At 59.2% G+C, this 12,505-nt stretch overlaps 1 protein-coding gene across 2 annotated transcripts; it reads left to right on the top strand.

The window, feature by feature from the left end:
• Nucleotides 1-9,903, top strand: LOC102259093 (anion exchange protein 3). 2 transcript variants are annotated; one of them, XR_001360049.1, is made up of 19 exons: nt 1-349; nt 816-964; nt 1,103-1,283; nt 1,711-1,846; nt 2,120-2,303; nt 2,731-2,830; nt 3,250-3,434; nt 4,064-4,289; nt 4,486-4,704; nt 5,052-5,200; nt 5,396-5,590; nt 6,053-6,271; nt 6,599-6,688; nt 7,187-7,353; nt 7,789-8,042; nt 8,389-8,558; nt 8,731-8,904; nt 9,033-9,088; nt 9,559-9,627. XR_001360049.1 is itself a non-coding variant. In XM_014531147.1 (18 exons), the coding sequence occupies exons 1-18, from the start codon at nt 136-138 to the stop codon at nt 9,634-9,636; spliced, it is 3,090 nt and encodes a 1,029-aa protein (XP_014386633.1). In that variant the 5' UTR covers nt 5-135; the 3' UTR covers nt 9,637-9,903. The 2 variants fall into 2 exon arrangements, 1 of the variants encoding a protein (XP_014386633.1); XM_014531147.1 differs by lacking the exon at nt 9,033-9,088 and having other exon boundaries at nt 5-349; nt 9,559-9,903.
• The last annotated feature ends 2,602 nt before the right edge of the window (nt 9,904-12,505 follow it).

Genomic DNA, 12,505 nt, shown 5'->3' on the forward strand with positions numbered 1-12,505 from the left:
CTGGGAGTTGGAATTGAGAGGCCTGGACATCTCGGGCTCTGGTTGGACAGAGACCATTCCTGTTCAGACTCCCATCTCTCAGGAGAGCCAGGGCTTTGGGGGGACAGGGTTGAGGCCTCAGCCCGTGTCTGGGGAATGACGAGCCAGCTGGAGCTCACGGAGCCCAATGGGGCACTGAGCTCCGGGCCCTGGGATGCCGAGGGCCTGGGCCCCTGGAGGGCTCCAGCTCAAAGCCCTCGAGACTCGCTGGCCTCAGAGGACTTGGAGATGTTTGTGCGGGACCTTGAGGACTGTGACCCGTGGGAGTCTACCAGGGACCAGCTGAGCCCCATGGCAGGGGGACCAGCTTGTGAGTAAACGGGCTGCTGACCTTCCACCAGCTGCTGGCCTGGAAGGGGCAGGCGGGGAGGAAGGGAGAGAACATCTGCCTGAATCTGCCGGCCGAGGACCTGTGGGGTTAGACCTGGGTGCCGAGAGAGGCTCAGGGACAGTGCTGGGGGCTTGGGGCCTGGCGGCTCCGAGTGAGAGGCAGTGGCCATGGTGGGGCTGCGGACTGAGTAGGGATCTGCCTTGTTACTGTGGCTTGGCTAGTGGTCCTCTGTGTGACTTTGGGCTAGTGCTTCCTCCGCTCTGGGCCTCGGTCTCCTATCTGTGAAGTAGCCACATTGACAAGGTGGTCCTGTTGGCATGGCCCCTGGGTGACTGTGGCGCCCACCAGTGGACTGGCTGGGCAGAGCAGGGAGCTAGAGGGGCTGGCCATGACCCTGAGGCCGGGAGCTAGACCCCTGGGACTGCCAAGCCCACCTTCTCCGCAGGCCACCGGCTGGAAGACAACCCTGGCATGCGGCGGCACCTGGTGAAGAAGCCATCTCGAACACAGGGCGGGAGGGGCAGCCCCGGTGGCCTGGCCCCCATCCTGCGCAGGAAGAAGAAGAAGAAGAAGCTAGACCGGAGGCCTCATGAGGTACAGGACCCGGGCCTGGGCCACCAGCTTCCTCTCGCCTCTGCTCCCAGAGCCTCCTTTTCCCTCACTCCCCGCCGTGCCCTGGCGCCGGGTCCCATCTGGTGGCCTCCAGGCCCTCATCCTTGGTGCCTACCCCAGGTGTTTGTGGAGCTGAACGAGCTGATGCTGGACCGCAGCCAGGAGCCCCACTGGCGGGAGACGGCGCGCTGGATCAAGTTTGAGGAGGACGTGGAGGAAGAGACGGAGCGCTGGGGGAAGCCCCACGTGGCCTCACTCTCCTTCCGCAGCCTCCTGGAGCTCAGGAGGACCATCGCCCATGGTAGGGGCCCTGCAGGCCTGGCCCCGGGCTGCACGCCCTCTTCACAAACTGCAGAGCCTGTGCCAGGCTGCTCACCTCCCGGGGACTCCTCCCTGGAGTCCTGGGCCCAGGCACGGTCTGGCTGCCACTCTGGGGAGGTGGGGTCCAACTGCCTGCCCAGCTGTCAGCTCTGAGGGGTGGGGTGCTGCCCCTGGTCCCTGGCATAGTAGACGCCCCTCCCTGGGTGAAGAGGGGCCATGCCCTCGTTCCGTGCTCCATTTTCACGACCGTCTCTCTGGCTGGGCTGTGGCCACATGGAGTAGTGTATCTGCCCGGGTGCAGGGGTGCTTGGCTCCCCCAGCGCGTTGGCCTGCCCTGGGGGAGCAAGGCCGCTGGGGCGGGTTCTCCCTGTCTGACAGGACCGTGTCCCCTCTGACTGTGCCCCCAGGCGCCGCCCTCCTGGACCTGGAGCAGACCACTCTGCCGGGCATCGCGCATCTTGTGGTGGAGACCATGATTGTGTCTGACCAGATCCGGCCAGAGGACAGGGCCAGCGTCCTGCGCACCCTGCTACTAAAGCACAGGTGCTGGGGGAGGGGGTGCTCAGGAGGGGGCCTCCTGGTTCCGCTGTCTCTACAGGAGCAGACTTCCTGTGGGGCTTGGGGTCTCTGCTTGAGCACCCAAGTGCCGCGGAGCTGGTTCCTGATCCATCCTTGGACAGCACTACCCACTAGAAAGTTCTTTCTTACATTGAGGCAGAGGGATAGAGGCCCTGGCCCTCCATGTCTCACTTCCTCATCACCTCAATCGCCAAGATCCTCTCCTCCTAACTGCCTGCCCGCTTTGCCCTTTCCCAGCCACCCCAATGATGACAAGGACAGTGGCTTCTTTCCCCGAAACACATCCAGCTCCAGTGTGAACTCGGTCATGGGGAATCACCACCCCACCCCCAGTCATGGCCCTGATGGGGCAGTGCCCACCATGGCCGATGACCTGGGGGAGCCAGCCCCACTCTGGCCTCACGACCCTGATGCCAAGGAGGTCAGTCGCCTTACTCTGCCCTGGGTTGGGGGACTGAAAGGGTTTCTAGTTTCAAAGGAGGCAACTGAGTGGGTCAGGAAGGTGGGATGCCTGGCATCATGCTAGGCATGTGGGGGGATCTTTAGGGGGAAACCACGAGGGACCCCTACTCTGGAGAAAAAGGAGGTTTAAGTGGATGATGTGGCAGACCCAGGGGAGCCATTTAAACAAGAGAAGGCTGAGGTGGTTGTGGGGGGGCTTGGAGAAGGGGTCCAGATCCTGGGCTGGTCCCCTCCTGATGTGAGGCACATCACCCATAGTCCTTCCCCTGGCTGGGGTGGGAGGTCCAGGGGTTGGCGGGCAGAGTCCAGGGCTGGAGCAAGGGAAGGGAGGGCCTGCCACGGCCTCCGGTCTGGGTCCCAGCCCTATTCCAGTTCTGCGTCCTCAGAAGCCCCTCCATATGTCTGGGGGAGACAGTCACCGGGGGAAAAGCCTGAAGCTGCTGGAGAAGATCCCCGAAGATGCTGAGGCCACTGTGGTGCTTGTGGGTAAGGAGGGACGGGCGCTGGGGGCAGGGGCCGGGGCAGGGGCATGGGTGCCTCCCCTGTGGTCCACCGGTCTTGAGCTCTGTGCCTCTCCCATCCCCACCTGGCCCCACCTGCCCCTCCCAACTCATCCCCAGCCCTTTCTTCCCCAGTCCTCTGCCTGCGTCCCTCCGTTTTCGGCTACCTTGGACAACTGCTAGGCCATATAGCACCTTTGTGAGAATTAGAGAAAAGCAGCCCTTAATTTCCCTCTTTTGGTAAATTGTTAAAGTACAAACATATACATGAATAAGTCTCCTTTAGAACGGGGTTTCTCTCTTCAGTGCACACCTGCCCCATTGCACATGATGTTCCTGAGACACCCCCTCCGGGCTGCCTTGCCCGCGCCCCTGTGCCCAGCGCCCCGGGCCTTCTCTCCCCAGGCTGTGTGCCTTTCCTGGAGCAGCCAGCAGCAGCCTTTGTGCGGTTGAACGAGGCGGTGCTCTTGGAGTCTGTGCTCGAGGTCCCCGTGCCGGTCCGCTTCCTTTTCGTGATGCTTGGGCCCCGCCACACCAGCACCGACTATCACGAGCTGGGGCGCTCCATCGCTACCCTCATGTCTGACAAGGTTGGTCCTCCAGCCCATGGGCTGGGCACTCCAGGCCTGTCCCCTGGGCCCTCCTGGTTCCTGTCCCTCTCACTGCCCCAGGGTACCATGGATGCAGGGGTGCAGGGGCCCTCCTGGGTGGAGCAGCGCTTTGGAGAGTGGAGAGGCTGTTGGCCGAGGGGAGAAAGGGAGCCCTCTGAGCTGGGGCTGTGGGAGGGGAGGTGGGACAGGGAGAAGCAGCCAGACCTCCAGGTTTTGGATGTGACATAGACTGGATGTGAATGGGCTGGCTCTGTTGGTCTTTGCTGTGGCATCTCCTGGGCTTGGATAGGAGAGTGATGTTCAAAATCCTTCCCAACCTGCCGGACGTGGGCACTGTCCAGGCAGAATGGCCTTGGAGGCCTCTGCAGTGCCAGGTGTCACCCCGTAGTTGTTGGATTGTGGGAAAGTCTGGAGGCTCCCAGGGGAAGAGAGGGCCCTGGGAGGGGGCAGTGCTGAGGGCTGTGGCTTGCCAGCCAGCAGGGCCTGTGAGTCAGAATTTTGACAACTGGACTGGACCTGCGTATGTGGCGGAACGTCCTTGCCCCTCTCCCCAAAGCCCCGTGCCAGGGCCTCCCCGGTCAGCTCAGCCCTTGCTTTCCTGCCCCCAGCTGTTTCACGAGGCTGCCTACCAGGCTGACGACCGGCAGGACCTCCTGAGTGCCATCAGCGAGTTCCTGGACGGCAGCATCGTGATCCCCCCGTCGGAGGTGGAGGGCCGCGACCTGCTGCGCTCGGTGGCCGCCTTCCAGCGGGAGCTGCTGAGGAAGCGGCGGGAGCGAGAGCAGAACAAAGTGGAGATGACCACCCGGGGAGGCTACACGGCCCCTGGGAAAGGTCAGACCCTTTGGGGTCCAGAGCTCCCCATGCTCCCCCCCACACAGCTAAGTCTATGACCTCAGCTCCGTCCTGACTCCCGGATTCCTGGATGCAGCTTCCAACCCCTGACCCAGGCCCATGGGCGAGGCAGGGAAGGATGGAGGGCCTGCAAGTGGAGGGGTGGTCTGTGTTCCAGCACCTCCTTGTCCCCCAGGGCTGTCGCTGGAATTGGGGGGCTCTGAGGCGACCCCTGAAGATGACCCCCTGCGGCGGACCGGCTCGGTGTTTGGGGGACTTGTCCGGGACGTGAAGCGCCGCTACCCGCACTACCCCAGTGACCTGCGGGACGCTCTGCACTACCAGTGTGTGGCCGCCGTGCTCTTCATCTACTTCGCTGCCCTCAGCCCTGCCATCACCTTCGGGGGGCTGCTAGGTGAGGTGGAGGGCGGGGGCTCAGTGTCACCTCCAAGGTTTCTGGGACAGGGTGTCCCAGTGATCACTTTAGGGGCTTATGGGGGAGAGGAGATAGTCGTCAGTGTGACCATCCTGAGCTGCTGGGTCAGGGGATTCCAGAGTTCACTTTTGGGGGAGCTGTGAAGATCACCTTGGGGAGCTGGTGGTGAAGGGGCAGGAGGTAAGGCGTTAGTAAGGGGGCCCTATGTACTGTTCTGGGGGGCTGCTCCACTCTTGCTGGGTCCCCAGGTTAGGCTAAGCTAGATAAGGAAGAGGGGCCAGGGAGGGGCCAGGCAGGGCTGTCCCACTGACCCTTGCCCTCCCCAGGGGAGAAGACCGAAGGGCTGATGGGAGTGTCTGAGCTGATCGTGTCCACGGCTGTGCTTGGAGTCCTCTTTTCTCTGCTGGGGGCCCAACCGCTGCTTGTGGTTGGCTTCTCAGGGCCACTGCTCGTCTTCGAAGAAGCCTTCTTCAAGGTGACAGCCCTGCCCTGCTGCTCCGCAGGGATCACCTGCTCCTCCCCTGGCCCCTCAGCCCAGGTGACAGGTCCCTGCTGGGTCCCCCTCCTCCCCTTGGAGTTACCCCCCACCCCGCCCCACTCCCTACCTCATGGGGCCCTGATATTCATAGAAGACTGCTGTGGGTAACCACTCCTCCCTCCTGGCCACCAGTTCTGCCAATCGCATGACCTGGAGTACCTCACCGGCCGGGTGTGGGTTGGCCTCTGGCTGGTGGTCTTTGTTCTTGCTCTGGTGGCCGCCGAGGGCAGCTTCCTGGTCCGCTACATCTCGCCTTTCACCCAGGAGATCTTCGCCTTCCTCATTTCTTTCATTTTCATCTATGAGACCTTCTACAAACTCTATAAGGTAGAGGTCCAGAGAGGGGTTGGGGGCAGGGCAGGTGTAGATGTGGGTGGGCAGCATCCTGGCAAGGAGCATGGGAGGCGGTGGCATGGAGATTGGGGCAGAGGGCTCAAAGAGGGGGGCTCTGTTGTGTGTGGGCGTGGGGGGTCGGGGACACCCTGGGGTAGGTCTGAGCTGAAGGGGAAGGAATCAGACCCATAGGGTATTGGTCAGAACCCCAGGATTTACCTGCACAGGTGTGTGAAGTGGTCACTAAGCACTAAGGGCTGGGTGTCCTTGGGTCACCTTTTGTAGAGTGTGTGTGTGTGTGTGTGTGTGTGTGTGTGTGTGTCTCTTATGTAGCTGGATGTTGTGTGTTACTGTTGCCTGGTCAGGTAGGTGAGGGAACAGCCTTCTCCCTTGCAGCTGATGAAATCAGGGTCACCTGCCCAGGTGAACACTAGGGCAGCCTTGTAACCCACATAGGTGTTCACGGAGCACCCACTGCTGCCGTTCTACCCCCCTGAGGGGGCACCGGCGCCTAGGCTGGACCTGAATGGGAGTGCTCTGCCCGCCACTGAGGGGCCACCAGGCCCGAGGAACCAGCCCAACACGGCCCTGCTGTCCCTCATCCTCATGCTTGGGACCTTCCTCATCGCCTTCTTCCTGCGCAAGTTCAGGAACAGCCGCTTCCTGGGGGGCAAGGTACGTGGCTTCCAGAGCGGGGCCCGTGGAGCCCCTGGGGGACTCTTAGTTCTGCTGTCCCTGCCAGGCCCCACTCTAGAGCAGGGCTGTCCCTTTCTCCAGGTCAGCCTCTGGCTCTAAGCCAAGTCTGTGTGGCCCCAGCCCATCAGGGCCTCAGAGAAGTCTGCTCAGAAGAGGAATGCCCACCTGGGCTGGCTGGCACTCATGGGGTTGAAAGGGACAGGTTGGGGGATCTTCCTGAACCAGCTCAGACCCAAGAGAGGTCAGGAGTAATAAGCCCTTGTGAGCCTCCAGCCCTCACCTCCACCTCCGCTCCCTTCTCCTAAGGCTCGCCGCATCATCGGGGATTTCGGCATCCCCATCTCCATTCTGGTGATGGTCCTGGTGGATTACTCCATTACAGACACCTACACACAGGCGAGTGAGCCCGACCTCTCTGGCAGCTGGTTCTCACCCCTGGGCCCGAGCGGCAGTTAGATTAGGGCTGGAACCCAGCTTTCCTGGTGGAATGGCAGTGACCTGCTGGGGTCACACTGGATGGATGAGCTGGGGGTTCAGAAGCAGCCATGTGGTCCCACTAAGGAGGCCACCCAGCGGTCTGAGGCTGTGTGTGACGCGTAGGCAAGACCTGGAGGAGCAGGGATGGGGCTGGGGCAGAATGACAGGTGGCCTCCAGGTTTCCTGGCAGCTCTGGGGATCTGGGAGAAGGTATGTCATGTCTCTGCCCTATACTGGACCCTTGTAGGGACAGCAACTTTGGAGGATGCAAAACTAATTTCCTTCAAACCTGTTCACACCCCAATTCCCTGGAGCCCTGGTACTGGGGACACACGGCTTTGCGGGAGCAGCTGCTGCATGGGTTCCTAGCACGGGGAGGTAGTGTCCCTGAACCCTGCCTTCCTTCTGGCCTCGCAGAAGCTGACAGTGCCCACGGGGCTCTCGGTGACCTCCCCGCACAAGCGCACGTGGTTCATCCCGCCTCTGGGCAGTGCCCGTCCTTTCCCGCCCTGGATGATGGTGGCAGCTGCTGTCCCCGCCCTGCTGGTCCTCATCCTGATCTTCATGGAGACACAGATCACTGCGTGAGCGGGCGGGGACCCTGGGCGGATGAGTGCGGATGGTGGGATTGGCAGCAAGGGGACAGACAGTTTTTTGCCTGTGGTGCTTGGCCGTGCCATCTGTCTGGTGCCACGGGCATGTGCAGGGTGGCACTTGACAGTTCTCAGAACGCTCTGGCAATGTGTTCTCTCACCCAGTGACGCTCACATGATCTCGTTTTGGTTAAGTCACAATAAGGTGGTGAGATCTGGCATCTGGCTTTTATGGTATTTTAAACATCCACAGTGTAAGGAATTTGGCTCAGATTTGCTTAAATGTGAGAACTTTAATTTGGGAACTTGAAAGAGGAAGCTGGCAGATCCTGGGAGAGCTCTTCTCTGCCCCCACCCCGCTCCCCACCCGGCTGTGTGCGCCTGGCCCGGCTGCTGGCCCACTCACTCCCACTTGGTTCTCTGTAGGCTCATTGTCAGCCAGAAGGCACGGAGGCTGCTCAAAGGCTCCGGCTTCCACCTGGACCTGCTTCTGATCGGCTCCCTGGGGGGACTCTGTGGGCTGTTTGGGTTGCCCTGGCTGACGGCTGCCACCGTCCGCTCAGTCACCCATGTCAATGCACTGACTGTCATGCGCACCGCCATTGCGCCTGGAGACAAGCCCCAGATCCAGGAGGTGCGGGAGCAGCGGGTCACTGGCGTGCTCATCTCCAGCCTTGTGGGTGAGAGCGCACACCTTGCAAGGCCTGGCCCCGCTCCCCAGACTTGCCTTCTTGGACCCCAAGGCCTTAAATCAGCTCTCTCATCCGGGCGTGGGGCCAGGTCCCTTCTGACTCTCCAAATGTGGCCTGTCTAGCCCCTGCCCTGCCTGCCAGCCCTGCTTCCTGACCCCCATGAGCCCTTTTTCCTCGTGCCCTTTCCTGGTTCTCTTTCCTGCTCCATCTTCTCTTGTTCGTGGTGATGAGGCCCAGCCGGTCAGTTAGATGGTCCGTGCCCCCTCCCCAGCAGGTCCGTCTGTCCTCACAGCGCTGTCTGAGGGGTCAGGTAGGTCTGTGACTCCTCCTCCAGGCCTGTCCATCGTCATGGGGGCTGTGCTGCGCCAGATCCCATTGGCCGTGCTCTTTGGGATTTTCCTGTACATGGGGGTCACGTCACTGTCTGGCATCCAGCTGTCCCAGCGTCTGTTGCTCATCTTCATGCCAGCAAAACACCATCCCGAGCAGCCCTATGTGACCAAGGTATGGCCAGGAAGCATGGAGGCGGGGAGCTGGGTGATGGGAAGGGTGTCCAGGGGATCCCTGGGCCGGACATGGGCAAGATAGGATGACTATGAAGATATATTGGGACCTGGGGAGCCAACTCCCCAGAGATGTGGGTGGGAGTGTGCTGAGACCTGACGCCTGTTCCCAGGTGAAGACGTGGCGGATGCACCTGTTCACCTGCATCCAGCTGGGCTGCATCGCACTGCTCTGGGTGGTCAAGTCCACGGCAGCCTCGCTCGCCTTTCCCTTCCTGCTGCTGCTCACGGTGCCTCTGAGGCGTTGCCTTCTGCCCCGGATTTTCCAGGACAGAGAGCTGCAGGCGGTAAGGGACTGTGCTTGGGGCAGGGTCAGTGTGGATGGGGCCTGGGTTCCAATCTCTGCTGCACCGCCTGACAGCTGTGTGACTGACACAGGTAACCTAACCTGAACTCTTACTTTCATCTATATAAGGGCTAATAGAAGATTCTACCTTATACGATTGCTGTGAGGCTTAAACACTAATCCAGGTGAAGTACTGAGTACGATGGTTTGGCGTGAAGTAAGCACAAGGCTGCTGCAGACAGCTGTGCAGGCTGTACATTGAACAGAAGCGCATAGCTGAGGGGCGGGTGGGGGTGGGACGGTGCTGAAATCCATCTGAGCCCTATTTTTGTCATCTGGAGGAAGGGACATCTTTTTGCAAATCATCCACCCAAACACAGCCTACAGAAGTATACCGCAAGAGCGGCTCCCAGAAAGTGCTTCACCTATGGTAGCTGCTCTCATTGGTATTGTTATTAGGAGCTGTCACTGGAGGGGGTGGTGACCTGAAGGTTTAAGCCCATGGGAAGTGCTTCAATCTGGGGCCACAGTCCCTGCAAACTGTGAGGCTTGGAAAGGTCTGGGAGCAGCGAGGGCTGCTGGCCAAGGAGGAGCTGGGGAACTGGGGGCACCACTTGGCTTCCTTGCCTCTTCTGACCTTCCGCTCCTTCTGCAGCTGGACTCGGAAGATGCTGAACCAAACTTCGACGAGGATGGCCAGGATGAGTACAACGAGCTGCATATGCCTGTGTGATTCTCCGACACGGTGACCCTGAGAGACCCCGACATCTTAGTGACTGATACCTGGGCCCCTGTCAGAGCCCAGCCCCAGGGCGGGCGGGGGTTCCTCATGACCCAAAGACGTGCCTGGAACCACTACTGATGCCACGGCCAGAGGGGCCCTGACTGTGCCCGAGGCCCTGACCTTATCTCACCAGGCCCTTTCACAGACCGGCACAGGCTTGACCGGCACAGGCTTTGAGCTCATTATAACCACACCCCTCGTCTTGTGTCTGCTTCACTTTCTTGGTTCCATGTCTGGTTTCTCAGGTCACAGTTATCCATCTGGAATTGGAAGAACTGGGAGAATTCTATATTCAGGGTCATCAAAACCTGAGGAGAGGTTTGAGGCAAGGACAGAATTCTTGGGTGAATGGGAGAGAATTAAGACCACAGAAGGTCAGAGCTGGGCTTTAGCATCACCCCTTGAGGCCCCTCAAGTGCAGCTGAGGAGGAGCCTGGAGGCTCAAGGTCTGGCTCAAGGTCACATGCCTTTAATCCTGCTCCTGTTTGGGAGGGGTGGGTGGGGGAGGGGAGATGCGGTGGTCGTTTTGCTTTAGCCGCTAGGGAAATCAGAGCTTGCCCAAGCGCTGTGGAGCTACAGAAGGGAATGTAAAAACTTTCATCTTCTTTTCTTGATTACTGGCATTCAGAGGAACAGGGACAGTAGCTCAATTCCCCAGACGCCAGGGTGGTGCTGGATTTGGGGTCCCTGGACCATTTTAGATTCTCTCGGCTTAAAAGAGAGGCAGTTCTGAGATTCCTGAGGCCACTCCTTGTGCCACAGTCTGTTAAACCAGAAATAACCTGGGGGCCTTGAGGAGGGTTCGAACTGGGTGCCCTTTACGTCACAGTTGCTTGGCAACCGGCTGCGTGTCGGAGCTAGTTGTCTCTGTGTGGCCCTCTGGTGGCTGCTCTCTCATACTGCAGGCTCTGCCCCATCTGGTAGGAGATGCCCAGCCGCCTGGAGGACCCCCTGTGGTCAAAGAACCCATTCAAGCACATTCTCCTTCTGAGACGGGAGGCAGAGAGGTCCCCTGGGGTTCCCCAGCCCTAGGAGGCTGTGAGCATCCAGAGCCAGGATCCCTCATCCCCATGAGCCGCTTCCGCTGGAGCCAGCCCTGCTTCTTCCTTATCCTTTTACCAGTTTCTTCCCAGGTATTCAGGCAAAAAGCTAGAGCCGGGCAGCTGGCCAGGAGAGAAGGGACAGACTGCTGTGAGGCTGTTTGCTGTGTTCCTGAGGAAGACTGCCCTCTCCAGCTGTCTGGGATTGTCACCCAGGTTTAAGCGTTTCATTCCAGTCCCTTTGGCTCCCTTGGTCTCTGGCGCCACGATGTCTCCTAACAGCATCTGGCCTCTGACGAACTCTCCTGGCCTGAGGGCCTTTCCTCTGAGGTTGGCCAAGGCCAGGTGGAATTTCAGAGGAGCTTTGCTAGCAAAGGCAAACGCAAAAACCTCAAACATAGATGTGTACAGAGCAGATTCCAAACACAGAGAACAAGGGCCAGGCAGAGAAGCACGGCTGAGAGGTTTGGCATGCAGGACTCCATTCCTTTCCTGAGCCCTACATCAGGTTGCCTGGCTCCCCTGTGGGCCCCAGTGGGGGCGGGCTGGCCCGTTTGCTGTAGGCGATGCCCAGACCCTCACAGGAAGGAACCACTTCTTTCCCAGCCTCTGAGAGAAAAAGGGCAACCTGAGCCAGGAAGGCTTGGCTCTTCATTGGACCCTGGTTGTGTCAGTCATCTCTGTTTGGTAAATAGCGGAGAACTGTGGATGTTCCTCAACTGGAAAATGAGAAATAATGTGGAAGCTTTTGAAATAGAATGAACTTTGGTCCTAGGTGGTGTGTCAGGGTGGCCTGTAGTATAACTAGGCCCTGAGGCCTCAGAAAAAGAGATGAAAAAATTTCAGTGAAGGGTAGAACCAGACATACCCTCTGGCCAGTGAACATGCCACCCAATGAGAAGTACATGAATAAGGCCTAAGAGCCTGGAGCCTTGAAGACCATGCCATTCCCACCTGCCTTTACACCCCAGCCCCTGAGGGAAAGCAGCTGCAGTTTGGTTATGTACCTGAGGCCAGAGTTGGCCCCAAAACATACTGAACTGGGCCTGTTCAGGGGTGATGCTTCCGCACTCGGGGTAGGGGCCTGTAGAGGCCCTGAGAGGACTTAGGAAGTCATAGCAACCCAGAAGCTTACTAGGTAGGGACAGGTACCTTGAGGGATGGGAGAGGAGAGCGTCAGTGGGGCCAGATTGGGTATCAAAGAGAGAAAGACAAGAGATAATGGGCCCGTGGCAAACCCCTAGCTAGGCAACCGGGGTGGGGGTAAGGAGGCTGTGCAATTTGAAATCTTTTCATTTGGGGACATTAGGGGTTTGTCCTAAAGCCATTGTAGCCCCTAACTTTCTCTTTACTTACCTTCCAACCTTATCCTCCTGGATAAGCTTGGTGGAGGCCTACTTTTTCCAGATGTAGAGGGCAGTCAACAGAGAGAAGTCCCATTTGGTCCTCGTGGACTAAGGGGTGGGTTAGAGGCCATGGTATTTTTGAATGACAGGTCCCACACCATCTCCTTTAGACTGGAAGCAACTTGACAAGTGGGCATGTGCAAGGTGGCCCAGCACCCTTCCAACAAGGAGGATGGCAATCCCATTGCTATTTTACCCTTTGCGGCTCTCTGAGTGGGGTTACGGCCACATCTTGGATAGCTGCTGATAAAGTTTTTATTATTCTTGCACAGGTTCAAGCCCCCTTTATGACCAAAGAAGTGCTAACTCATTCTTCTACTTTGAGCAAAGAGGGCAGCTGGCATTTCCTCATTCCATGCTGAGGAGTCAGCT

The sequence above is a fragment of the Myotis brandtii genome, unplaced genomic scaffold (assembly GCF_000412655.1).
Source record: "Myotis brandtii unplaced genomic scaffold, ASM41265v1 scaffold79, whole genome shotgun sequence".
Lineage (NCBI taxonomy): Eukaryota > Metazoa > Chordata > Mammalia > Chiroptera > Vespertilionidae > Myotis > Myotis brandtii.

Coding starts and splice junctions, on each gene's coding strand:
- LOC102259093 (XM_014531147.1), top strand. CDS start 136: ATGACGAGCCAGCTGGAGCTCACGGAGCCCAATGGGGCACTGAGCTCC. Junction 350..815: donor CATGGCAGGGGGACCAGCTT/GTGAGTAAACGG, acceptor CCTTCTCCGCAG/GCCACCGGCTGGAAGACAAC. Junction 965..1,102: donor TAGACCGGAGGCCTCATGAG/GTACAGGACCCG, acceptor TGCCTACCCCAG/GTGTTTGTGGAGCTGAACGA.